We start from the raw sequence: 27,574 nt of genomic DNA on the forward strand, positions 1-27,574 counted from the left end.
GGGGAAAAAAAGATTTGTTTATCTGCAATCAGGCTTTTATTTTTCTAAGTATATTATAAACACATTACATGCTACAGAAAATAAAAGGTAAAATTTCAATTGTCTTGAAAGAATATAGTGTTATAGTACAATGGCACATCTCGATATCAGTTTAATCACAATATCTTTTTGCACCCCACCCCTTCCCCCCCACCCCCCTCAAAAAAGAAATAAAATGATGCTTACAAATTACCAAGGGTATTGGGTATTACAAAAATAATATACTTTAATAATATTTAGGCATCAATGACAAGAAGAAAAAAAAATTAACCATGGATTACAGAGCAATAAACATGCCGGGAAACAGACTGGATGAAATCGAGGAGGAACTGGAATCAAAATGTTGGGGCTGGGGTGGGTGGGTTCTGGATTTTGGCCAACTTTGGCCTATTACACATTTCATTTGATTAGCAGTATAACTCTGAATGTGTGTAGCGCTTCAAATAAGAAACACACCTGGTGTATTACCTACGACACACCGGCATCTAATCTGCAATGTAGCACTTCTGACTGTAGACCCAGTGTGCAAGATTGCGTTCAGCACTGAATGGGTCACACCACCTGAACACACCAATATTTATACTACACAACGTAGGCAATCTGGGATGCGGTTCAATAAAATTTCCATGCTGGACTTAACCGGAAGTGAATACATGGGGCCACTATGCTAACCTCTACCAAACTCCATCTCAGTTTAGCACCCATTTCCTTATGTGCTGCCTGGAGGGGTGTCTATCAGCATGGCAAAGTATAGCAGGCACACACCAATTCTCCTTTACATCATTTACTTTTGACCACAGCAGTCACTGGAAGTTGAAGCGTCAAGGAATATATATATTCATTAGAATAATTAAAAATTAATGAGACTGTATAACAACTCATATTGTTGTTCAAGTGCAAAGTCAAATGAAATGTGTCACTTCTATGAAAACCAAAATAGCAAATGGAGGCCCAGAGAGAGGCATTTCTCCATTGCCGTGGCAAAAATCCAGTGGCTTTGTTGCGCCGTCATGAAACGCAACATGGTGGTAGCGCCCAAGCACGATATACGCCGAAAACTCAAACAGGACGTGCAGCAGCAACATTTTAAAACAACCTAATAAAAGTGTCAATGCAAAAAGAGGGTTGCAGTCTCTAAAGATGTGACAGGAGATGTTCTTTGATCTTTTTTGCCAGTAAAGATTTGACCATGACCCATTCCAAGCTTACAAAGCACTAGTGGATACAGGGGCAGAAATCAGAGGAAACCTCAGAACCAAGTCATTGTAACCAATGATGAAACGATTGAATCACCATTTAAGCACATGATTGTGTAAGACTGCATTATTCAGGGAAATGTACATCAATTTGCATAATTCAATATTTCATATTTTTTTTAAAACAACAAAAAAAAAAAAACCATTTGAAACACTCAGAAGAGACCACTGTTACTCAATCGTCTATCCCATGGGTAATTGGCTGGATCACAAAGACAAAGAAAATGGAAGGTCAAAAAGGTTGATGTGCAATAAGCAATTAGACCACTGATTTTTAACCACATCGTGTCTACAAAGAGATTCTATTGGACCAAGGTACTGTTCTGTTCTCAGGTCTAATCATACTGAGCCAGATGGCAAAATGTTATGTTTTTTTTTCCTTTCCTCATTAACACAGGACAACACATACACAACACAACAAGCAATATTACAACATGATTAGAAATGATGATCAAGTTCTACATCTAAACTCAGTGTGCGACTACACGCACGGTGTATGCAGGTTTGTGCACAGGAGACGTGTTTCTCATACCAGCTGAATGGTTCTGTCCAGCTCCTCTGGGCAAATGATTTAACGCCCCCCACACCCACCCAGAAAAATGGGGAAAAACTAAAAATGAAAATCCAGCCACGGAAATGGTTGATACCAACATCTTCATACTGCAGCCAATGATTAGTCTCAGTCAGTGTTGACTCATTTACAAATGTATTTACAGAGCGTTATAAAATTCAGTTTGAGAAGGGAGGAGGATTGTTGGGCAACTCCAGTCATCAAAGGCCAGAACCACAGTTTTTCGAAATTAAAAAAAAATAAAAAACTTTAAATCTTAGCTTGTTCTCAGTGATATTCCCAATAAATGCTTGAACGTGTAATTGTGTAACTTGGTTTATTTCACTATGCCTTGTAAAAGAAATACACAAATGTAGTAGTAATAGTGGGGGTAAAAACAAAAAAAACACCCCCCCCCCGAAGCTCATCCCTGGTTAGTCACATGTGAATTACATTATAAACAATGCACATTCTGTAATTACGTGTGTCCATACATCTTACATACTGGTGTATATACTCATATATACTCCATGTAGAAAACTGGGCCCGACAAGATACTAACATTAAAACTGAACCAGCATCCGATTTACACCTGGAACATCAGGTGCCTTGGCTTCTCTTTTAAATAATTCAAATAAACAACTGGGGAAAATGGGGGAATGGGCAACTCCAGACCCTGCACCTTTCGTGAACTGGAATCGCCCACAAAGATAAAAGTCTCTTGACTGAAAGCTGATTGGTAAATGTTCTGTCTCACAGCTACATGCACAAAGCATGAAGACTGCATGGGCATGGAGGCTGTGGAGGTGGGATGGGGGACTGGAACAGAGCGGGGAGAGAAACAGGGGGTATGAAGGTAGTGTCGTGCTTCCTTTCATCAACGCTTGCCTGCTCACTGTCGATGGGAAACTTAGCCATTCTGGCCAAATTTGCAATTCTGTTGCTAGATTTTCAGCCTTTAACAGCTGTCACAACATTTGGCATCAACTGCTAGATCTATTTAAAAAAAATAAAAAAAAGTTTAGCAAGCAATAAAAATGTAATTCCCGATCAAAGACAGGCGGCACATGCAGCAATGAAGCAGTCGTTTCTGTGGATGACCTCGCTCCGCCGTTAGTGAATTCGGTCTACAAAGAGCAACATCTGGAGGTCTGAGATCGCTGTCTGCGCTCATTTGACAGGTGTTAGGTAACCGCATCGCCCCGGCGGACACTGCGCCATCGCGTGTCTGTAGAGTGTTCAGGCCGCCAGGATTTAACGTGAACACGTTTTAGTGCAAATGGAGGTTGAGTCGCTGCAAAGGCAGGGGGGAGAGAGAGTGGGACATACTGCACTGCACTATCCTACGCTGGGGGGGAGGGGGGGTAAGGGGCAAACGGGCGCAGGAACGCCCACCTCCCCTGTGACATCATCAAGGCCAGCGTGCTTCCTCTGGAAGGGGGGGGGAGGGCAGAACAAAGGGGAGCAGGTGGGGAGGATGAGGAGGAAGCAGAAACAGAATTCCCCTGTGCGTCAGAGCTGTAGAGAAAAGACTGTGATAAACGAGCGAGCCAGGGCGTGCCATGCAACTGGCCTGATTAGTCAGAGGGGGGGGGAGAGAGAGAGAGAGAGGGGAGAGCGCGAGAGAGAGAGAGGGAGGGAGGAGAGAGAGAGGGAGTGAGACACAGAGAGAGAGGGAGGGAGGGAGACAGAGAGTGAGAGGGTGGGAGACAGAGAGAGAGGAGGGAGGGAGGGAGACAGAAACAACGAGGGAGAGAGAAAATTAGCGAGAGAGACAGAGGGAGAGGGAGGGAGACGGAGAGAGAGATGCATAAAAATAAACAATATACACAGAGGGACTGACTGCAACACAGACGTGATGGCAAAATACAACTACTAGCCCAATAACTGAAAAACAGGACTGTCTGTCGAAGGCTGGCGACGTTTCTCATTTTGATACACACAAATTATATATATATATATACATATATATATATATATATATAAAGCTACATTTAAAATACAAAGCTAATATGGGCTGGTTGGATAGTGGACAGTGATCCAAAACTTAAGCTCCTAACACAGTCAGGCGGTCTGCCTGGGCAGCCGCCATGGCATCACCCGCTGTGCTGTGGGCTCCGAGGGCGTCACGCCGCACACCGCCCGCGCCTCCTCCGCCCGGGGAAGGGGGGAGGTGGGGGATTTTACCCTGGTGCTGGTGGAAGGAGGGGGGGGGCCTGTGGGACGTCCTTTAGCCTCTGGCCCCGGCTCTCCCATCCTTTCCTTGGCGTCTCCCCGTCCGTGAATGTCCAGGAAGCGGTCCGCTCCCGACTCCACTGCTCCCAATTCCACCCTGCGCCCCGAGGAGCTCCAACGTGGCGGCGCGCCCGCCCGCTCGTAATCTCCCCCCGCGGGACGTTACCGGGGTCACAAGGCCTGTCCCCAGCGTCCCGGAGAACGCGCGTAAAACGACGGGTTAAAAAGCACAAGTGCACGTGTGCACACACAAAAAAAAAAACAAAAACAAAGGACAGGGTGAAAATGTAATTTTTTTTTTTAGCATGTAATGGTAAATATATATTTATATCATATTTCTATCATAGTATTTTCTAATCCACTTAATTACAAAAAAAAAAAGAGAACTTGGCTTGATTCAACTTGGTTTGTAAAACTCGTGGTGCAGATTGTAGTGTTGATTGTAGCTCCGAGTGGCGCCCCCCAGTGGTCGTGGTGGATGCTGGGGTGTGGATGAGGAGGTGGCCTTGCTCGGGCCGCTGTAGAGGCTGTGTTTGTGTCCCCAGCAGGGCCTCTCCCCCTGTCCCTTTGCAGAGGCAGTGAGGAGGGCTGCGGAAGGTTTGTCCGTCAGACTGTGCTCCACGGGCTCTGTGGCTGTGCGCGCTAAACGTCCTCGCTAAAAGTCCTCTAAACAGGTTAACTGTGTTTGGCGGAGGGCGGGGGGGGGGGGGGTAAACTGAGGCGTGTGAGAGGAAAGGGCTAGAGGGTAAATATACACTACTGTCATCCTCTTTATAGGGTGTGTGTGTGAAACAGTACATATGCATGATTGGTAGGCAATAGACACAATGCCAAGGAAGCAGCAGATTGGTGTTTGTGTGCACGTCTGGGAATAATAGTGTTTGTACACGTGACTTTTGGGGAATGGACAACCTGTCCACAGATGAAGCAGGAGGTTAACATGGGGGTGGATGCGTGTGTGCGTGCGAGTGAGAAATAGAAAGATAGGAGAATGTATATATGCACGAGGCATTGGGCATATATGCAGTTTACAGATGAAGCAGCATATTGGTGTGTGTGTGTGTGTGTGTGTGTGCCTGTGACAGTGTGTTAGAGTACGACAGATAGAGAGAGCAAGAGAGAATGCATATATGCATGAGGGGGCGAGTATGGACACTTCTTTGTTCAGGGAACAGTCCGTTGTGGTGTTAAACACCTGGTGGATACAGGGACTGAATACTGGAATGGCATGTTTTAATAGAGGGTGCTGTTCAGCAGTCAGACCGACAGCATTGACTGGAGGGAGAGAGAACAGCGGGGCATGACCAGGACGAAGACGCATAGAGAAGACGCTAACGGCTAACGCTTAAGTACTGGAACCTGGTGCCGTAGAGGGTGTACATGTGCGTGTGTGTCTGTGCATGTGAGAGTGAGTGTGTGTGCAGCGGGGGGGGGAGGGGGAGTCCAGGCAGGCCTATCTCAGCTCAGCTCGTCCTCAGGACTGTGCTGGTCCAGTAGCCGTACGTGTGTGAAGGGGAAATGGCCGCGCTTGCCCTTGCACTCGCCCTCCCACTGCCCGTTCACGTTGATCTTGGTCACCTTCACCATGTCGCCCACCTGCGGAGACAGCACCACACCAGGGCTTGAAGACTCTAATGCAGCCCACTCAAATTCCCCCACAGTAGTCTGCCTTCAGTGCCCTGTACTGTATTCTCTCTCTCTCTCTCACACACACACAAGCATGCACACTCACTCACTCACACACACAGGTAGCATACGATTCAGTCTCAAACACAAACACACATTCACAAATGCATACATGTACAACACAGATGCATGCATACGTGTCAAGAGAGTGCATTACTATTCTCTGACAGGTTAAAGTCATGTGAAACACTGGATGAATCAGGGGGCTGCCTGGCCACAGCTGCCCGTTGTGTACTTGGTTATTTAACATTGTTGCTACCAGCTGCCTGTCTACATGAACCACTGTTGTGTGTGTGATTTAATAATGCTATTCACAAGATCAGTTATCTTCAGAGTGCCTCCTCTGGAAAGAAATCATCATTCACGACTAGCATGCAAGCCAACGTCTGTCCAGGTTCTTCTGAAGAATGTAACAAATTTCCCCTCATGTTCCCGCCAAAGTGAGAGAATTCCCTAAGAAACATCTGGAGTTAACATTTCTGTTCCCCCTTTTTGGGTGGGTGGGGGTGGCAGCATAAATAACACGCTAGAGGCCCTAAGTGAGTCGGGTGGGTGGGCTTTACCCCAACATTCCAAATGAAAGTTGTCTGGTTAAGACATTACCCTGCTTTCCACACACAAATTCCGGCTGCACGTCGCCACCTGATCCACAAGAGGGCGCCAATGCCCAACGAAGCCATCAAGGATTCAACCACAAGTGCTCGGCTACATGTCACTGCCCTCATTCTCCAGCTCTGAAATGAGGTGAAGTGATTCACTGGGCCATTAAAGCCAGTCATATCTGGACCTGTCTCAATGTGCTGCAATGCAGAAATTGCCAATCCGTCTTACTCAACTCTTGATGCAACAAAACCAATCTCAACTCTTCAGTCAGGGAGGAGCTGCATAACCCAGATTTTCTTTAGAATTGGCACATACATGTGCAAACAACCAATGTGCAACCACCTGATGCCAAAAAAAAAGGTTCTTCAAATTGATCTTAAATCCATTTAAAGATGAATCCTGCTTCGCTTTGTCTTAAATGGAATGGAGGCATGAGTGCCATGGGGCAAGTTCAGCTAAAGCTCTATTCTTTTATTCTTTAGTGCAAAGGATGCTCCCCCATTACCCAAAATCAAAAATCCTGACCAGCTCAGTGGCCACATTGGCTGGGAGTCCGGCAAGGGGACTAGGCTAAGGGCCTGCAGCCGGTGTGGACCCAGCTGCGCACGAACGGCATTTGAACTACACATCATTTTTAAATTTCACTGTAAAAACGAAAAAAAAAAAAAAAAACTTTGAAATTTGAATTAATGCAATTAAACACACTGACCCAAAAACGAGACTGTTAAGCTGATTAAATATTATCAGTATGATAATATATAATCTGCATATATTCCAGCACATCCAGCCAGTCTCAGCACATTAAAACTAATTCTTCACTCAATCCTGCAGTGCCGGCTCAAACACAAAGGAAATCAATCCAGGGCCTTCAGTTTTATAAACACAGTCACATGACCAGATCTGGGGCCTGGCTGTAAGAAGGGCTGTAATCCGGAACGTGCCGTCGCCCAAGCGTGAGGGACGGCGAGCGGAAACGATATCCGGGGTGAAGCTCGGCGCACTCCTAAACATGGGGCTCGCTCGCACCGACGGACGGGGAGCATGCGCAGACAGGCCGCTAAAAAACACGCCGTTCGCTATTCTGACAAGGGAAGCCCTCACTAATGCCACTGTTGGAGCCATTATTCTTGTATGTACTTTTATTTTGAAATGCTTGTTTTGTGGGGACTTTTATTTTGAAATGACCACCTTTAGCCAGGTAGCATATAGGAAGTGCTTAGGGAAGAGGTGGAGAGGATTGGTGAGCACATGTTTTTTCGACCATATTGGGATGTTCTTTGTTTCACACAAAAGGTTTAGGGCTTGAATATTTTTGTTATCTGCTTTGGATCTTAATAAATTCACAAATAATTAATAAATTCACAAAACTCAACATTTTCGAACTCCTGTGGAATCAGCTGACTGAAGTATGCGTCGAAAATTGCCAACCCATTTGTAGCTTACAACCTGGCTTTTATTTAGAAGGCTACTACAACGTCGAAGAACCTGCTCTTGGATTTCTTCATATGCCTCTGCCACATACGGGGAGCTCCGCAGTGTATCTTACAGTAGCCGTGAGTGCAAAGGGCTCATTCATTCAATTCTGGAAGCGCAGAACGCAGCCCGAGGCGGAGCGGCGAGGGGAAAGGGATCCCTTGGGCGCGGGGCGGGTCTGGACGCTCCGTTGGCCGCTCTGGCGTCCGTGCTTCTTTCGATGGGGTCACAACCCCACGCTCCTCAGGTGAACTACTGGGCCCGGGTGGATTTCTCGCTGTGCCTACTTAGCGGCCTCGCGCGCGGCTGTAACTCTCCTCCTGAGACTGTGCGCTCTGACCGCGGCGTTATTAGCGCTAAATGCCACTGCATTTTAACTGCAGCTCGCCCGCCTTTACGGCCTCTGTCTGTCTGCTCTGCATGACTACATTTCATCTGTGGAAAAAATCGGCCGACTCATAACAGCAATCTTAACTTTTAAAAAATTCTGATTTTATAGTAGGGTTCAACTTTAAAGTTTTTCATACCTTCCCAGTTGGGAAGATTGGCAAAAATCTAGCAGCCCAAACTACATGTACTCTATATTTACTGTCTTACTTATCTTGTACAGATAAGCAAGACAACATGAAATTAAGAATAAAAAAAATCAGATGCTAGAATTGAATCCATTACAAAGAACATTGTCATAAAAAACGGCAGAACCTCAAGAGATATGAATTGAAAGAGGAGGATATGTGCTTGAGTCAAAGTCCATCAATTTTAATTTGAACCATTTATTGGAACAGTTACTCATTTTAACATAGCCTGATTTTTATAAGGCTCTAATTTTCTTGTTGCAAATGGTTATAAAGAATCAAACTGAAAGCGATTTGACGTGTTAACTTTGATGACACCAATTTTAAAGAAAAGAAATACCAGTAATTTACACCCAGAAAATTTGAAACACTTCCTGCACATGGGAGAATTGCAAAGACGCCATCCTTTAGCACTGACAGAAGGAAGTAAACAGAATATTCAGCTAAGCGTATATACAGGAATAAGTCTGTATATACGTTATCCCCTTCATGGCACATCCAGAATGACGATCGTTATTGGTAAGACGTAAAGGTGCTTATTAAAAGGAACACTGAAAGGAAGCAGCAGAATGCAGATGTGCCGGAAGCTTCCGGAAACCCAGTTAAACTTAAGCTGCTTATAGTTAATAATGAACAACGAATAAATGAGCCTGTCAATGAGTCTAAAAACACTAGGATGCATCTTATCCTGTACCTGAGAAGGGAACATAGTTTTGGTTTCATTATGAATCTCCAGTTTTTTGGGGGTTTTTTTTGTGTTTTTTTAAATGGAAAGCTTTTTTTGTTCTCACACACAACTGTAATGGCTTAGGAGCAATAAACAGAGTTTATCCCAGAGTTGTCACTTGCCTTATTGGGCATGCGGCCCAGTTTTACCTACCAGACAACTAGTTTTTCTGCCCCTGGGCCAACATTACTGTTCAATCCTGCATGGGCTATGATTATTTAACGTCTTCCCATCACCTCTGCACTGTACATTGCGAAACACTTCAACAGATCTGCACGGTGCCGCCTTACCGAATACATGCGCCTGACGGACCAGGAAGGGCCATTTCAGACATGTCCTGAGGATATGAAATCTAGCAGTTTGAGCTCAGAAACAGTAACTCCTGGGTGAGGAGCAGGTGTAGCTCAGACACAGTAACTCCTGGGTAAGGAGCAGTTTTAGCTCAGGAACAGTAACTCCTGTGTAAGGAGCAGATTTAGCTCAGAAACAGTAACTCCTGGGTGAGGAGCAGTTTTAGCTCAGAAACAGTAACTCCTGGGTGAGGAGTCGTTTTAGCTCAGAAACAGTAACTTCTGGGTGAGGAGCAGTTTTAGCTCAGAAACAGTAACTCCTGGGTGAGGAGCAGTAACTCCTGGGTGAGGAGTAGTTTTAGCTCAGGAACAGTAACTCCTGGGTGAGGAGCAGTAACTCCTGGGTGAGGAGCAGTTTTAGCTCAGAAACAGTAACTCCCGGGTGAGGAGCAGTTTTAGCTCAGAAACAGTAACTCCGGGTAGGAGCAGTTTTAGCTCAGAAACAGTAACTCCTGGTAGAGCAGTTTTAGCAGCAGTAACTCCTGGTAGGAGCAGTTTTGTAGAACAGTAACTCCTGGTAGGCAGTTTAGCCAGAAACAGTAACTCCTGGGTAGGAGCAGCTTTTAGCTATGCTGTAGAAACAGCTCCACACGAAAGATCCTGAGGTGAGGAGCATTTAGCTCAGGAACAGTAACTCCTGGGTAAGGAGCAGTTTTAGCTCAGAAACAGTAACTCCTGGGTAAGGAGTCGTTTTAGCTCAGAAACAGTAACTTCTGGGTGGGGAGCAGTAACTCCTGGGTAAGGAGCAGTTTTAGCTCAGAAACAGTAACTCCTGGGTGAGGAGTAGTTTTAGCTCAGAAACAGTAACTTCTGGGTGAGCAGCAGGTTTAGCTGAGGAACAGTAACTCCTGGGTGAGGAGCAGGTGTAGCTCATAAACAGTACTGCTGGGTGAGGAGCAGGTTTAGCTCAGGAACAGTAACTCTTGGGTGAGGAGCAGTTTTAGCTCCGAAACAGTAACTTCTGGGTGAGCAGCAGGTTTAGCTGAGGAACAGTAACTCCTGGGTGAGGAGCAGGTTTAGCTCAGTCACAGTAACTCCTGGGTGAGGAGCAGTTTTAGCTCAGAAACAGTAACTCCTGGGTGAGGAGCAGTACCTCCTGGGTGAAGAGCAGTTTTAGCTCAGAAACAGTAACTCCTGGGTGAGGAGTAGTTTTAGCTCAGAAACAGTAACTCCTGGGTGAGGAGCAGTAACTCCTGGGTGAGGAGTAGTTTTAGCTCAGAAACAGTAACTCCTGGGTGAGGAGCAGTAACTCCTGGGTGAGGAGCAGTTTTAGCTCAGAAACAGTAACTCCTGGGTGAGGAGTAGTTTTAGCTCAGAAACAGTAACTTCTGGGTGAGCAGCAGGTTTAGCTGAGGAACAGTAACTCCTGGGTGAGGAGCAGTTTTAGCTCAGAAACAGTAACTCCTGGTTGAGCAGCAGTAACTCCTGGGTGAGCAGCAGTAACTCCTGGGTGAGCAGCAGTAACTCCTGGGTGAGCAGCAGTATACAGAAAGTGACTCCTGGGTGAACAGTAGCACTTCAGGCTGGGTGTAGCACTCTCTGCTAGGAAACTTACTGCCACACAAAGCATTTCCTCTCCACAGCCGCCTCCTCCCCCGGAGCCCCCCCCCCCTTTCCACTTCACACGGGAAAGTCTGAAACCAGCAGCAGCATTCTCCTGTGAGTCATGGGAGAACCTGGAACATACATGGACACAGCTCACCCAGCAAAGAGCAAGAGTGCCTTCTCTATTTCTCTATACATGCACCGTCCATCTGAGCTTCCGGCCTGGTCTGAAATCGCTGCTCCGACTGATCGGTGGGCAAAAAAAAAAACATCGTTCCGAATCTAGAGTGGAAAAAAATGCTCTCATTTTGTCCTGCATTCCAAGCGGCAAGTGTCACGCGTGTTGAACAGACGGAAACGCCGCTAGCGTGTATGTGTGCGCGTTTGTGTCTGCGTGTCTGCATGTCTGCATGGGTGTGTGTGTGTGTGTGTGCGCGAGACAGAGCCTGAGGGCTCTCTGCCAGGGAGAACGTGCGTGGGACACAGGCCTGAGAAAGCGCAGACAGGGCTGCTTCTCGCAGGCTTCCCCAAGCTGTTTGTTACTGGAATGTGCATCCTGCTGCCGGCCCGAGGTCAGAGAGGGGGGGCTACAGCCTGGCCCAGGCCCAATCAGGTGGGGTCGCCCGCTGAAGCTTCGCTAGCTCCTAACACACCAGCGTGGAGCCGATTTATAATGCCTCAACTTAGCACCTCTTTAGATTTCATTCCTTAAAAAGCAGCTCACTGATTGGGTAAAACTGCGATAAAAATGTTAAGCCCCGTTACTGGTTTTTTCCTGAGGTTTGCTCTACAACTTCTGTGTTCGCTCATGAACAATTCACAGTTGCGTACACACTGCCGACAAAGTGAAAGATTTTCCATTGGGAATGAAGGGCACACTGGAATGGTGAAGGCCAGTCAGTCAGCTGCGACCGGTGACTTGTGCTCAGAGGTGGCCGCTGGGTCCTAATGTGCTACTCATGCGGCCGTTAATATCAAACTGCCCTGCCTCCTCTTGCACCTATGCAGCAGTTTCGCACGGATGAGGCGGTTTAAATCGATAGTGCTCCCCTGTGTTCCCCTGGCACAGACCGTTCCCTGGCACAGACCAAACTGCTGCAGCTCTCCAGAAACTGACAGCACCAGTCAGCCCAATGTACCTTTTAACTGACCAGCAACCAGCACACAAAACTTCACATTCAGTTGCCTGTGGCTTTTACCCTTTGGAAGAACACTGGAAATTAAGAAACTGGAAGTTAATAAAATAAATTGTTGTCAATTCTGACCTGGACGTTGTATGTGTCATAAAATAGAGGATTCTCCCTTTCTAAGATGAGGATGATGTATACAAGCCTAGGAAGATAAGTGTTTGAGATAAAATGGACAAAAAGCAGAGAGGAAAGTGGTACCTCCAGAGCGAGGGCGGTCTTGTCGTAGGCGTTGGGGACCCTCTTCTGGATGGCCCGGGCGTAGACGGGTCCGTTCTGCAGGTTGGGCAGGGGCGTGTTGACGCTGGGCTGGGCGTACTGGCCCGGCTCTCCCACCAGCGACGGCGGCTGACCCCCGGGTCCGTCGGCGCTCCCGCCCGCCCCCGCGGCCCCCGGCCCGCCTGCCGCCCCGGAGGAGCCCCCGCCGGCCGAGGTGGGGGAGGCGGGCCGGTACTTCTCCACGTAGGGCACGGGGATCATTCCGGCGCGCCCCTCCGAGTTCTGCGCGTTCCACCACTGCTCCTCCGGCTTCTCCAGCACCCGCAGGACGTCCCCCTTCCGGAAGGGCAGGTCCTCGTCATCGTTGCCCGGGAAGTCGAAGAGGGCGCGCACGTACTCGGCCTCCTCCAGCCTCTGGGGGGCGCCGGCGGACGCGCTGACGAAGCCCGAGTTCTTGGCCTTGCTGATGGGCTCGATCAGGGTAGTGGTGTCCAGGTAGTGGATCTTGTAGAACTCCAGGAGGGCAGGAAGGGCGTCGAACTCCTGGTCCCCAATGCGGAAACGCGGAGGGGCCAGACCTGGGAGGGAAAGGGAGGACGGAGAGCAGGAGGATATTCAGCGCTGGAACATCTAGACACCATTAGCGCTCAATACATTTTTATAGAATCAGGAGATTGCCATGAGGATGAGCAGAGATGGTAACATCACTCTGAAAAAGCATAGAACAAATCCACACCTTACAACAGGCCTGAGAACTGAGAACTGAGAACAATCACTATGCTAAATGACATGACATAACATAGCATATAATGACGAGAACAGGCCATTCAGCCCGACAATAACCCTTTTCCTTACTAAATTACTGCTCTGATCACCTACAGACTAGATATTATCTAACACAGTATCAGGCCTAGTCTTGATACAAATAGACACAAAGGAGATTTCCTTCGTGGAAGAAACAGTCTACCTGAACGAATAGTAGCAGAATACATTTTTGCTTGTATTACACAGCATGTGGGAGTCCCTTCAGCTTGCCCATTTCAGCAAGTCGATTGTTTTTCTTCTCAACTGAGCACAATGACCTGATTCTTACAAAACTTGCAACGGCTCAAACTGCTCTGGACCGGAACTGCAATTTCAACTGCAAAACACACTTTTAGTTAAAGCACACGTCACTTTGACCCTAGACATATTTAGGCTACATGTTTTACCAGACTCAATTCTGTGTCCGATCTCCATTTACTTCAAACACAGTGAGGCAAGAGGTGGTGGAGGAGGTAGTGTGGAGTAGTTAAGGAGCATGATTTGCAAACCAATTACTGCAGGTAACTTGCCTCCAAGCTTGGGTACTCCAGCTCACAATACCCCTGAACAAAGCACTTGACCAAGGTTACTTCAGTAGAAATACACCTGTGCCAATGGACAATGTGTGTTATGCAAGAGGCCCCTGGATAAGGGCAACTGCTACAATGGAGCATAAGAACAATTTAAAAACTCATTTGTGTAGGAAAAAGCTTCAGTTCTCAGTCAACAATGGGACTTTCGTATCTATCCTTGTACACGAGCGCAGACTCTTACCGAACTCAGAACGTTCCGCAACTCATTCGGGCCCGACTATCTCTTTCACCATGGAATAAGAAGAGGAAGAGCCGACTTGCAGCATTTCAATTTGTTCGATTTAAGTCCTAACCATTCCACCACCCTCCATCCAGCAGTCTGCCAGTACATCAATGAGGGCCCTTCTCTGTCTCAAAGTCTTCTCTGGCCTTGGTCAATGAACAATCCATTTCAGCAATTACATAACATGCCCTCACATTTCAGCCAGCGTTTCATTTTAAAAAGTGACTTTGGGCCGATATAAGAAGTGAACCAAACCTACAGGTGTTCATCACTGGCCCAAAGATCAAAGAATACAGTCTTTTTTCCACAACCAATCATTCTACAAAAGTTATTTCAAATATATCTGTGATTTTGTTGAGAGAAGGAAAAACACATAGCGGTGAATACATGGCCTCTACCCTGCCAATCAGCAGAGGAGGTATTTGACAAAAGTTAAGCGTCTATCCAGGAAACCTCCGGTGAGTCAGTGCTTGTCAGGAAAAAAAACAAAAAAAACAAGAACTCTGAGGAGCAAAATCAACACAGCCTGAGCTTTGTTAACTCATGGGTCTCTAAGCTAATCTGAGAACGACCAGTGCGGATGCAAGCTTTTCCCTCCTAGCACCAAAACACCGAATTCAGTTTAAATTCTATTAAGATTCTATTAAGCACAGCAGACAGTCTGTCGACCTTTCATATTTTTTGCTTCATTCAGACGAGGAAAGCAAAGGGGATGACCGATAGAGAAGGGACCGCGGTGCAGGCCACGCCATGGCGGGCGAATGCCCAGCCAAACAGGGGATTTGTACACGGCTTGTGGGTTGGCCGTCCTACAGACTGCACCACATCTCGGATAAGACTCAACGCCGCTGCTGTACCTGATGAACTTCGAAAGTATTTGGGCCAACTACTGCAGCTTGAAATGATACATTATAATTGTTGAATAACCTTTATTTGCTTTCAATGGGTTATTCATTTTGGTGAGATTGTGTACCGTTTATGTTAACAGAAGACAGTTATGAAGGTTTTCTAGATAGCCACTGCTGGGTTATGAAAAGGAATCTGCCTGTTCCTTTTTAGAACCTTGCTGACTATTGCTGAAATGCCTGTTCAGCCTGTTAATTTTGTGTTAATGAATAAAAATTAAAAACCTGTATGCTGCTATTTGAACTGGATATCTACCTTATTTCAGGTTCTGTTGCCAACTGAAAGGTGAGCCAAATTCTTGCCAGACATTAACCCTGAAAGGGTATAACTACACAACCCATACAGCGTGCCTGTCTTTTCATTTCACCAGCTTGACTTTCAGGGGACGGACCTACTCCCTCAGCAACACCAAAACGAAATGCACCCCTGCAGCCACTATAGAAAGCAGTCAAGGGGTCTCCATTCACATAGGAGGTTCAGGATGCAATGCAGCCAAATCAGGAGGGAGCTATTATTACTAGCGATGGAGGAGAGACCTCGGGTTTGCTCTGTACAAAGGCGTCTATTTTCCGAAGCACGGACACAGCAGTGACTCAGGGGCTAGCGGTGAGGGGGGAAACGAGCACGGATGACACGCATTCCACACACACCATTGTGAGCAGTCACCCTTCTATAGTGCCAACCAGCCCATTCATGAAGTCTGTAGACTGTCCACACCCTCTCCTCTCTCTGTTTATCTAAGGATTTACCTGAAGGCGGAAATCAGTGCCGTGGCCCCACACGGCGATTTGCAGACATTCCGAGAGTTGTACGACTTTCATCTGAGTTTCCTATTTTAACAATGGCAGTTATATAAAAGGACGATAAAAACAGTGACAGACACGACCGCTTGTGCACTCAGCACCGATCGGTTTAAGTAGTCGTTGGGTGTGTGAATTACTCACCTGGAGGCAGCCTTATCAAGTGTGAATCTTGGGAAAGACAAGCTATTTGTGGAAGGGTACACCACCACACCTTGAATCTTAGTCAACAAACGCCAGCTCAAGATCAATGACTGAAGGACTTGTTACGTGTTTTTGTGCTAGCTATGACTGCAAAGGGGCCACAAAGAACAAAAGTGAAATAAGTTGCAAATAAAGCGGCAACATACTGTTCTTACCAACCAGTCTTAGTCTTAAAAAATCGCAACACACACAGGATGACTTCGTCATGGTTTACCGTGAACCCCATTATCTGATCAGCCATATTTCATGGTGCACCCAACCTGTTGCACACACCCACACGTGTTCAATTTGGTTTAATTGTTTTGCTCATGTCGCGGTTCCACTCGATACTGAATTCAAGAAAATGCATTTCGATGGTAGAATAAGAGACATATTCCTGTCAGATTGCGCGATTGGATAATAGGATAGCTAAACGTGTTGAATTTTAGTATGTGAAATTATAGAGGAAAAAGTGTGGTTTTATAACAGTTTATATGAGACAACTGAAACTATTAATTATCTATACAAATACCACGCCAAAATAAAAATAGCCAAGAATCTAGCAGGAGTCAAAAGGAAGGGCTTCGGCAGTTTATCTAGCATAGCACTAACTGCCTTAGGGCACACAAAAGGGAGTGCACCCATTCATTACTGGCATCGGAAGTAAGGTAGTCTTAGCCTAAGACACCACCAATCAATGCCGCGTTCTTTTCCAAAGATGTCACAATATTCAGACTCAACCTGAAAATCAGTTCATGTTAGCCGGCTAAATTACTAGCCGGAGGTTCCAAAATTACTCTGGTCACCTTGCTAACGTGCTGGGCCATTTGGGTAGCGCCCATGCTAATTTAGCGTCTGGCCCCTTAGCCAACAACAAGTCGCGCTGCTTGCCCTCCCCTTAGCTGTGGTTCAGTGCATCTGTGCTAGAACCAATAATTTTATCTAACTTGGCAAACATTATCTTATTCACACAGGAAGCCAACTCGATAGCAAACCATGGATTGTACGTAGGCACACATTTCTGGCCTGCGCCTCCGGTACTGAAAACGAGGGACAACTAATTATTCGATCTATCTGATTCACGCTATTTTCATCAAGACAACTTGCTGATGTCTAATTCAAACCCGTCTAGTTCAGACTTATGGAACGCAGTTAAGGCTGATCTTGTTAGAGTAATAAGTTTCAAAATCGGCTATGATTTGGTGACAAGTCTTACGTTACTCACGTACGATTGGGAGGAAAAGAAAATGCAATATTTCAAGAAACCATTAATCACTAGCTGATTGTAAGCGGTCGCTAGGCAGTAACGTTATTAGCTACAACATTCGTTAGATAAGCCGAATAACGTTTGGCTAAGTTAAACCACAGTCTGTGCCAATGTCGTTCATTCATCTTCAGTTTTGCCATTTATACTAAAAACCCAATTACCAACTAACTTTCCCACAGCCCGCACCTCCTCCTTACCTGATCCGGATTGCCGGTGTTGCTGATTGTGAATATTAATGAGACTTTAGAATTTGAAGGACAATACATTGCAGGCAGTGATCGAGTCTGACAAAATACGCCCGTTCTATCCTGAGAAGGGACGTTCCTGGTATCTGCCCAACCAACCGCGTCCTCGCGTCAAATTCGCCAGTGCATCAACACCAAGGCTCAAGCTTCTGCCCTATCGCAACCAGGATTTAGCTCTACAACTTGTCCTGTGGAACACGCTTCAAAATACGACATCCCACCCCGTTCTAAAATAATTCGCAGGATCTCCCGTCAAATAAAATTTTGACCCTTACACAGAGGAAATACAACAAGACTAAGTATATATCTCGTATTAATCATCTCTGAGTTTACAAAACTTAAAAAAATGGCGAGTGGAAAATGACCTATCCACCGGTTATGCTAGGTTATCAAAATGAATGTGGAGGAGGCTATGGGCCACCCAGTGAAATGAAATATGTTTCTGAAATATAAATCAGTATTGTGGATGTACCAAATGCACTGAGCATATAACTAACATATTACGTTACTCTCCAAAGTTTCAGAAAAATGCTATAATGTACTCCCCAGTTGTTTTTCTGACTACACGCCTACTCGCACCTACACACGCACACACCCTCTCATACACACAATAACCGGTTAAGAACTGTGATTTTTTTGCGCAACCAATGGCATCACACCTTTTGAACAGAAGCGTAGTTACATTAATTTATCGCCAGATGTCAGTCAAACGTAATTCACCGGGCAGTCACCAATTCGTGTTAGTGATGTCTGTTCTTCTCGTACCGAGTATAAACAACTATCAAATAATTAGGTGATTACGAATTAAGAAAATCAATAAAATATATTTTAGATAAGTATGTTTCGATAAACTGAAAAAAAATATGTTAAAAATATATATTATATGAAAAATTAATTTACTATGAATAAATACAGTGCACAAACAATTTTCTCCCCAAAACGTCATGATTTGTGCTTCATTAGCTTTTGTAAAATAATGGGACATAATGGTATAGTTTGACTGCATCACCACCGTGAAGAATCTTAGCCTACTAATTTAGCACAAGTACCTTACTCCCTCGCAACCCGGACATTCTGAGCCGAGCTCAGAAAAATCACGTGAATCACAATAAAGGGCCTTCTGGTGCTCATTTTTGGATTAAAATAAATGCATTCGTTTTGTATAGTTAATTCCAGGAAGCCTGGAATTCAGGATTTATTAATAAAAAAAAAAAAAAAAAATATATATATATATATATATATATATATAGTATATATATATATATATATATATATATATATATATATATATATATATATATATATATATATATATATAGGGGCAGGGCAGCCTGTTGACTGAAGCAAACTTCCTTGGTTGCTATCCCATACAGTAATAAACTGCAAACAGAAGGCTTGGGGATCAGAACTAGTGCAGGTAATGTTAAAACTTATTTTTCATTCTGTCATGTCCACAATCGGCCCATGGTGTGTGGATGACAGCATATACGTAGCCATGTTGGAGACAGGGAGACCCAGGCTCTACGGAGCGGTCTTGCATGAACAGAGATCTCTCGAAATGTTTAGTGCTAAGCAAGCAGCGTAATGTCACGTCTGATAATCCCTGCTTTAATTAGTCGATGTCTTTTTCGTTGTTTTCTTTCTGTATACAGACCTTCAATCCGCCTTTGCCACATTTTTCTGTTTTTGTTGTTTATTTGGGTCTTGGAAAGATATAGTATCATCTACCTTTCATATGTTTGTATGCTAAATAGTTGTTAGTATTAAAATCAATAAAATATATGTTTATAATAAAGAGGATCTGTGCAGCGCCTGTTCTTAACAACAGTCCATTCATGTGCAAACTCATTACCACACAAAACTGCTGGTCATTTCTCCTTACCCGTTCGAACTCACTGTGGAAAAATCATAATCACTGTCCAACACTTAATGGGAAAAACTTAACTGTGAAATATGGTTGCATTCTTGCCATTGTCCAAGATATACAACTGGTCATGCGGTAGGATTGAGATTTCCCCCCCAAAATGCTATTTAAGGAGGAAGTGTTCTGTGTTACGTGAATGCTATCCGAATGTTATTGAATTGTTATGCAATCGAGTCGCCCTGAAATTAAAATGCCCTTTTACAACAAAAGAGGGCTGTTATGTGGATTGCTGTTAAACCCTTGAGAAAGGTACTTAACCTGAATTGCTTCAGTAAATATCCAGCAATATAAATTGATTGACTGTATGTGAAGAGTGTAAGCTGTGCAAGTCTCCGTGGACACGTCTTGTAAACGTTAAAAACTATTTCCAGAAAGTAAGTTTTCAAGTAGTAGTAGTCTTTCTTTAATAGTTAAAATTCTCATTAAGCTACATGGTAAATTAGTTTTATCTGACATTTTGTGTGACAAGATAGAGTCTGAGAGTTGTGTAAAGACACCTGAGCACTCAGATGTGCCTGCAGTCCCCACCCACACACTCTCTGAGAGACAGGAGAGAAGTGGGGCGGAAGCTACTGGAGGGTCAGATAAGGAAAGAATGATCAGAATCAGTGTAATCCCAAAGCAGTCATTAAATGCCCAGCCTTACTGTGGTTTTTGGAAAAGTTGTTACAATGCTTTCCATAATTGTTCAGGACAGAGTGTTAAGGAAGACTATGTTTGCTATTACACAGTCATTTTACAATACCCATGAGATCTTAATGGCTGTTAAAAGATTTAATTCAGATAATAGCTCGTTTTTAGTTTTACAGTTTAAGATAAATTTTCCTTTCCTTCAAAGATTTTACCACATTGTTTTTTTAAATTTTATATTCCTTATATTGAGACATCCTATCAAGCATTTTTCTTACGTCATTAGCATATAATTTATCTTTTTAAAGCAAATATTTGTCAAATGATGCTTTTGTATAAACTCAACTTTGCTAGTCCCCCCCCCCCCCACCCCCGCACTTACCAGTACACATTTTGATTGGCAAATTTATGAAAAAGATAACAGAAAATTTGAAGCATTGCATGTGATGAACATTTATTTGGGGATGAATTATAATGTTCACACAATATCTGAGTTGCTGGATATGGGGTGCACAAATAAATGGCTTGTCTTTTGGCTCTTCTCTGAATCACATTTGTGGCCTACACTGTGCACATTACAGAGCTTTGATTTCCTTTTCCAATCCCCCTTCCACTGAGGCATACTGGCATTGCCCAGTCTCATGAAAACTTCAGCTCATTCAGAATGGGAGTAAAGCAAGTCCTTTTTGTTTCCACAGCAACTGTCTCGCTTGGTAACCTCCCTCTCCCCCGTGGCCTTGACAACCAGGATCTCTCTCAGTCAGCAAAGATGACCTGGAGATCTAAGATGTTCTTTTTTAAGCATGCCTTGCTATACATGTATATATTTGCAGGTGTGTTGGCAAGAACTGATATATTTGCTATTATGATTGTTAATATGTCCCCCTAAACACTTTCCCTGATTTAATTTTATGACACAGATTGACATCGCCTACTGGTTTTTACAAAGGCAAAAGACAGAGGAGAGCCTGAGGATTCATTGACCCTGAATCATGAAACAGTTTCAGAACAGTCTACATTATTGAGTTATTTTATTACTCAAAATTGACTCAGAAGCATTAAAACAATACATCAATGGCTACAACATGTGGTCCTACGGTTAACAGAAAACAGCACATTTCTTTACCACTGATTTTCATAATGAACCGGAAGTCTTTACAGGAGCATAAACGAACATTATCTTGCTCTACATTTCAATATTCAAAATGACATCCCCCTCCCCTCCGCCCACTCCACACCTGAACCTCTTTCATCGCCATGACGTTCTTGATCCTGTGTGCTTTCAGTAGCTTATTTGCGTATAGGCACACAGGCGTACTGTTTGTGTTTGGGTTGACTAAGGGGTATGTTCTGCTCTTGTGAATGCCATTGTGGGTATGATTGCTGTTTTCTGCACTGATTATGTGTTATCAATGCATGTGGCGGGCAGGATGTTCTGCGAGAGGGAAACATTATCCGACGGCACAGGCTCAGTGTCTGAGCACAGAAGCGCTCTGTATCTGAATACGTATTTGCAGAGGAAATGGATTAGTGAAATCCCGAATCATGAGTCTGAAGATTTTTTTTTTTAGGCCAAGCCAACTGCTCTGCTTTGCAAAAGACGTATAAGAGGGATTATTTACGGTGTCTACCACGCTCCCCAGATTAGTTTTATCGTGACTGTATTTTTCCGACAGTCTTGCCAAGGGTGAGCTACAGAACATAAATTACATAAAATATCGAACACGCACAGTTTGTGGCAAGTAAACAAATGATGGGGAGAGTAATATAATCCCTGAAGCAGACAGGGATAATATAAATTCATTTGTTCAGCTTCTCCTTTGGTGTTTCACATGTCAGTGACATGGTCTGTCTTTCCCATTTCTGAATTTTTTGGCTTACCCCTCCTCCACCGTTCCTATTATTATATTATCTGGGGGGTGGCTGTCCTTGTCTGTAATTCAGTGCCCCCCCCCAAACCCATCCACATGCACAGACACACACGCACACACACACGCACACACGCACGCACACACGTACACACACGCTCCCTAGTGCCTTGGCTTACGCCAGTCATGCTTCTCAGTCTTCCTCTACTTTTTCAATTGGAGTAAGGGTTAATTACAGTAATGTACTGTACAAGTTGTTTAATAATGCCACCATGTAGCTGTGCCTGCCTGTCTGTCAGGTGACAGGCTCTAATAGAATGGAGTCGGTGCATCATTAACTTCATAACCCAGCTACAGGGGTGCCCTTTATTGTTACTGGGGAAATTTGCAGACACACTCCAAAACAAAACTGGTATTTTATTCCCAGCACTCCCCCAGCCACCCACCCCCAAGCCCCATCTAGAATGTGACAGTAAACAAAGAAAATGATGATGTCAACAGCGAAGGACAGGATAACTAAGACACACAGTCAGGCTTCCTTCTCATTTACCACGCGACAGCAAGTCAGGACATTCCATTTTTACATTTACTGATATACTGATAGCATCTATTTTCCATTCCTGCTTAATTAATTTCTAAGACACATTTCCTTGTGGTGTAGCTCTGCTGCTACTGAGGGAGGCACAAATTCCCCTTCCTTCAACAACTACGCCAACACACACAGACACACACACACACCAGAAACAAACACACGCACACAAACACACACACAGACACACACACACACACCAGAAACAAACACACACACACACACACACACACAAACCAGACACAAAGACACCACACACAGACACACACAGACACACACACACAGACACCAGAAACAAACACACACACACACACCGTTGAAGAATTGTCCCACCAAAAGCTCATTTTGCACATTGTAAGTAATAATTTCTTTGGCCAGTTTTCAAAATGATGGAGATATATGGGTCATTTGTTGTTCAGGCAGTTTCTGCTTCCTGTAATCTCCAGCTACCAACATCTCCACAGAGACCTCTAGGTGCCGTCACTGCTAAATAAACAGGGTAAATATTATGTCCATACTGAAGGTAGTTCTGTACTATTTGTAAACTTATTGTTTCATATGATTCACCGCCAGCAATAAATTGGAAAAGGTTAGACTTAAATACTTTAAAACAGTATTGTAACAGCCAACAGGCAATAAATTGCTGTAGTTTTCAGATTTGTTGAAAGGGCTCAGTGGAATATACTGTATGTTTATATGGTGTTTTGAAGAAAGATTTTTCAGAGGGTCTTTCAGGCAGTCCCAGCTCACTCAGCTACTTCAGGCTATTTTCTCTACACAAAAACTAAGCACACATGACTCCTCTCTCCTGGCAGCGCTCTGTCATCACTCCATCACTATTCAGACTCTTATATTTGGGGGGGGGGGGGGGGAAACAGCAGACCTGTCCAGCTGACAAAGCATGACAGCTTTCTGGACACCAATGCTTCCTGGGCAACAAGCTAAATACAATATATCAGCACGTACTATACTGCACTGTACTGTATGTGATTTCTTTGGGGTTTTAAACAATTATTTCACTTACCCACGTATCTACATGTCCTTCCCTAATCAATTTTTCCATTTTGTTTAATTTGTTCCATACACACTCAGAAGGGTCTATGTTAGGAGAAGACCAGGAAGATTAAGGGGCAGTAGACAAATATCTTGTGTTGTCAAGCAAAATAAACTATCGTAAAACTGCACCACAACTTCAAGAAGAACTTAATGCGACAAGAGAGAAACCATTTCCCCTGACTGCAATGAAATGGCGGCTACGATCTCTAGGTCTAAATGGATGTGTATCTGTGAGAAAGCCCTTGCTACGTGCTATTAACAAGAAGAAAAGACTCCAGAGGACCAAGTAGCTTCAACACTGGACGAATAAAGATTGGGAAACGGCAGATACATATCCTTAGATCAGCAGATCGTAGTTGCCATTTCCCTGTTTTCAGTGAAACTGGTTTCTCTCTTGTTGCATTGAGTTCTTCCTGTAGTTGTGGTGCAGTTTGCTAGACACCACAAGACATTTGTCTTTTGCCTCCGATGTTATTCTTATTCTTTCAGATCTTCTCCTGTTAACATTACTGCCCAATCAGCTGGACCATTCTGAGTGTGTACGGAACAATGCATCCGGAAATCTTAAGCTTCTTTGCAATTTCTGGCTGGGAATAACTTTGGCACAATGTGATTACTTGGTTCTGCACATCTAAGCCTAACCTAACTTCTTTTTATCGCAACTTTAGTGCCTGTTTTACTTACACTACAAGCCAATGATATTCAGCTACCTGTGGTTAAAAAAACTTAAGGTAGATCAGATTTCAGTCAGTGTAACTACCCCTCCACTTCCCACTCTGCAAAATAATTGGATAGATATTGGATAGATAGATATTCCAATAATTTGTTTAATTGTAATTAAAGCCAAAGCAGGCTATTTTGAGGACAGTCATGTCTAAGATTATTTTTAAGTGAAACACATCTTTTTGTGTTACTGTAAGTAGAAATTGGGAAAAAAAATCATTTTCAATCTTTTTACTGCACATGAACAAACAATCCCATCACACAGTGCAGTTCCTGTGGCAGGCCATTGATAACAGAAGGTTAAAGTGTGCCTCTCCTGAATTCGAATGTCACAATGGACCTAAATGAAAAATAGAAGCAAACAAGCTGCAGGAACCAGCCTTAAATTAAGTGGAAACAGGGAACACGAGGAAAGGACATGATTCATGCAGTAATAAGATGACGTAGGGTAAACATCTCAAACGAAATCTAGTGCACTGTAACCACGTCTGCGTGGTCTGTGGGCACAGTACGGTGTCTCGGACACATCTGGACACAGCAGCCCCCTCCTTCCCTCCCCTTCCCCCTGGCCTCATGCCCAATGCACATTCTTACCCCAAAGGGGTGGGGGGCAGATCCGGTTCTTACCCCTGTTCTTTGTTAGACTGTGGCATGGCCTCCTCCAGACTCTTCCCCTCCCCTCCTTGCTGCATGGGGGTGGAGCCAAACTCTGAAGGTCAGGATGAGCAGGCCCCCCCACAGAACACAGCGCACCACCCTAGGCTGAAGCCTCAGCTTTCCCCAACTCATCTGATTTTTTCCCCACCTCCAAGAGCTAAGAAAGCGTCCCTCTGGATGCCTCCACCACACAATCAGACAGCTTCCCCCCACTAGGAAATGGGGAGGGATCAGTTACCAAACACTTGGGGCTGTTGGGTAACCCATCAGGAACACAGGGCCCCAGTACCACAGACTGACTATCTGTGTCTCCATGCATGCAGGTTGTCAGAACAGCAGGCACATATGCTTTTCCTAGCACAGGTGAATTAGCACGGGGTTAAACACCTTCCAGAAAGTTCCACATCCTTGATGCAATAGTGGATATATATAATCATATCTAAAAATACATATTTCATAGAATCTCAAACTATATTTATAATATACTTATTTTTAAGAATACAGTTTACAATCCTGGTGTACTAATATGGTAGTAATAATAATAATGATTTGCCCGATCCTCCTCCTGACTCCACTATCTTCTCTTCAAATGTCCACTTTGTGTATTTAATATAGACTGGGAGGGATTATATTTATCATAATCTACCATTCCATTGGTGAACTCCGGGCTTGGGCAGGTTAGGAAGGGACAGGGTCTTCTTACCATACCTCTTCTTCCTCTTCCTTTACCTTTTTTCAGTTCAAAAATCTCACCAAACGCAGATAGCTTCAAAAAAAAGCTGTTTCAGGTCTGATCGCTTGTTGCCCAACCCTCCCCCTCCTGTCCTCCTATTGGCTGAATGTGCCCAGGGGTCTCCTGTGATTGGACAGCACAGGGGTGTTGAAATGAGCATGTTGGAATTTCCTCCTTTCCCTCAGCTTCTTCCTTCCTCTCTCCATTTCTCTCTCCTCGCGCATCATCGCCACCACCCCCACTTTCTTTTTCCTCCGCCCTCCATCGCTCCCTCTCTCCCCATGCCCCGTCTTCCCCCATCACTTCCTCCCCCCTTCCTAAAGTCTCATTATCTTGGTCGATCATCTCCACGATCCCGTGCCCCTCTGACCCTGCGTCCGACTCTCCCTCGGTGTCGGACCCGAGCTCCCCGGTGCTCTCCGTGCAGGTCCCGTCGTCCCCGGCGACCCCCGCGCCGGCCCTGCCCTCGGGCTCACTGGCCTGGCTCTCCCCGAACTCCAGGATGGTGGGCAGGTTGCCCTGCTTGGGGCAGCGCTTGCGCAGGCTGACCAGGAAAGGCTGGGGCAGGGAGAAGATGTCCACGTTGTTGCCCAGGTCGATCCAGGTGACGGCGGGGAAGCTGGCGGGGTCCTTGAGCACGTCGGTGAGGTCACGGAGCACCGCGCGGGTCAGCCGGTTGCCGTTGAGCGCCAGGGTCTCCAGGCGCGGCAGGGCGCCCAGCGTGGGCAGCAGCAGCAGGAAGGCCTCGTCCGTCAGCTCGGTGAAGCCCAGCTCCAGGCTGCACACGCGGGCCGCGTGGCGCTGGAGGTGGGCGCTCAGACGCTCCACATCCCGCACCCCCAGCGGGATCCCCGACAGGTCCACCGTCCCGCCCGTGGGAGGGCCGGACAGCAAGACTTTTAGGCTGAGGACGAGAGACAAAAGGGAGAGAAATTTAGCAAGACTCATCCTGACTGGTTAAACAAACAGAGCATTTATTAAATCTGAGCATCTATTTTTGGGTTGAATACCCCTACATAATTATATTATATTAATATATTACATGTAGTACTGTACTGTAAAATCAGTCTCCTCCTTTTGTCTCCACAGGTTTGAATGCCCAATCATAAGCCAGTGCTCACTGCTGAAACCTCTTCTCTTAGTTTAGGAGAGCCACACTTCTCATCACACCACAGTTTGACAGTCAGGCTCACTCACACAAAGGAGTCAAAGGATTCACTGGTTGCAGGTGTGAATGAGGTTAGAGCACAATGCCAGCTTTTCCAGGTGTGGAGTGCACTCTCACTCAGGGTTTTTTGTAGACTGGCCGGGTCTGTTTGCTGTGGGTGGCTTACAGCTCTCCGGTCTAAAAATTGGTCAAATTCAAATTGGTCTATTTGCGCTGTCAGCGGTGCCTCACAGAAGTGCTTGGTGTGTATTTGCATGTGTGAGAGAAATAGAGAGAAAGCAAAGAACCATCACGACTCGATGTTTTGATCCCATGAGACCTTGAGTGACAGGCCTCATGTAAACGCTGAAGCAGAGCTGGTGAAAGTCAGCGGCAGCAGATTGCAGCTCCACCCAGGGGCTGCTGGGAAGAAAGAGGACAGATTGTGCACTGGAGGTGGCCTGCCTATCACACGGTGGCACAGTCCACTGGCTCCGACGCTGACTTACTGAACCTGTCAGTGGCACCCTGAGAGAGTGCGCACTCCACTCCTTTCTCACTCCAATGAGATTATTACAACATGAGAACACATAAGGACAAGAATGGACCGTTAAGTCCACCAAGGCTCCTCATTTACCCACAACCGAGAGTGGGGGTTAAACCTGGTACTGGAGAACTGCAGGATCTGCAACTGCTTGTTTTTGCTTTAAAATAATAATAATAATAATAATCAAGAAAAGCAGACCAAGAAAGCAAGGTAAAGCAACACTAAGAGTACTGT

At 45.1% G+C, this 27,574-nt stretch overlaps 2 protein-coding genes across 2 annotated transcripts in view; both read right to left on the minus strand.

Annotated features, from left to right (window-relative positions):
- Positions 1–384: 384 nt before the first annotated feature.
- crk (v-crk avian sarcoma virus CT10 oncogene homolog) lies at positions 385–21,279 on the minus strand. The gene is made up of 4 exons (XM_064349572.1): positions 21,259–21,279; positions 17,419–17,440; positions 12,428–13,023; positions 385–5,676 (listed from the first exon to the last, which is right to left on the minus strand). The coding sequence occupies exons 1-4, from the start codon at positions 21,277–21,279 to the stop codon at positions 5,539–5,541; spliced, it is 777 nt and encodes a 258-aa protein (XP_064205642.1). The 3' UTR covers positions 385–5,538.
- LOC135263445 (leucine-rich repeat-containing protein 75A-like) overlaps positions 20,458–27,574 on the minus strand; it is a 34,466-nt gene continuing 27,349 nt past the window's right edge. The window contains exon 4 of the mRNA XM_064351468.1: positions 20,458–26,550. Coding sequence (XP_064207538.1) covers positions 25,698–26,550 — 853 coding nt within the window. The 3' untranslated portion in view covers positions 20,458–25,697. The remainder of the gene's footprint in view (positions 26,551–27,574) is intronic.

The sequence above is a fragment of the Anguilla rostrata genome, chromosome 9, assembly GCF_018555375.3.
Source record: "Anguilla rostrata isolate EN2019 chromosome 9, ASM1855537v3, whole genome shotgun sequence".
NCBI lineage: Eukaryota > Metazoa > Chordata > Actinopteri > Anguilliformes > Anguillidae > Anguilla > Anguilla rostrata.

Bases quoted from the DNA above. Each gene is read 5' to 3' on its own strand.
- crk (XM_064349572.1), bottom strand. From the start codon at position 21,279: ATGGCGATGAAAGAGGTTCAG. The intron at 17,441-21,258 runs GTGTGGAGTGGG...ATTCACAATCAG, and splicing joins TGGCGATGAAAGAGGTTCAG to CAACACCGGCAATCCGGATC. The intron at 5,677-12,427 runs GTACCACTTTCC...CTGTCTCCGCAG, and splicing joins AGACCGCCCTCGCTCTGGAG to GTGGGCGACATGGTGAAGGT.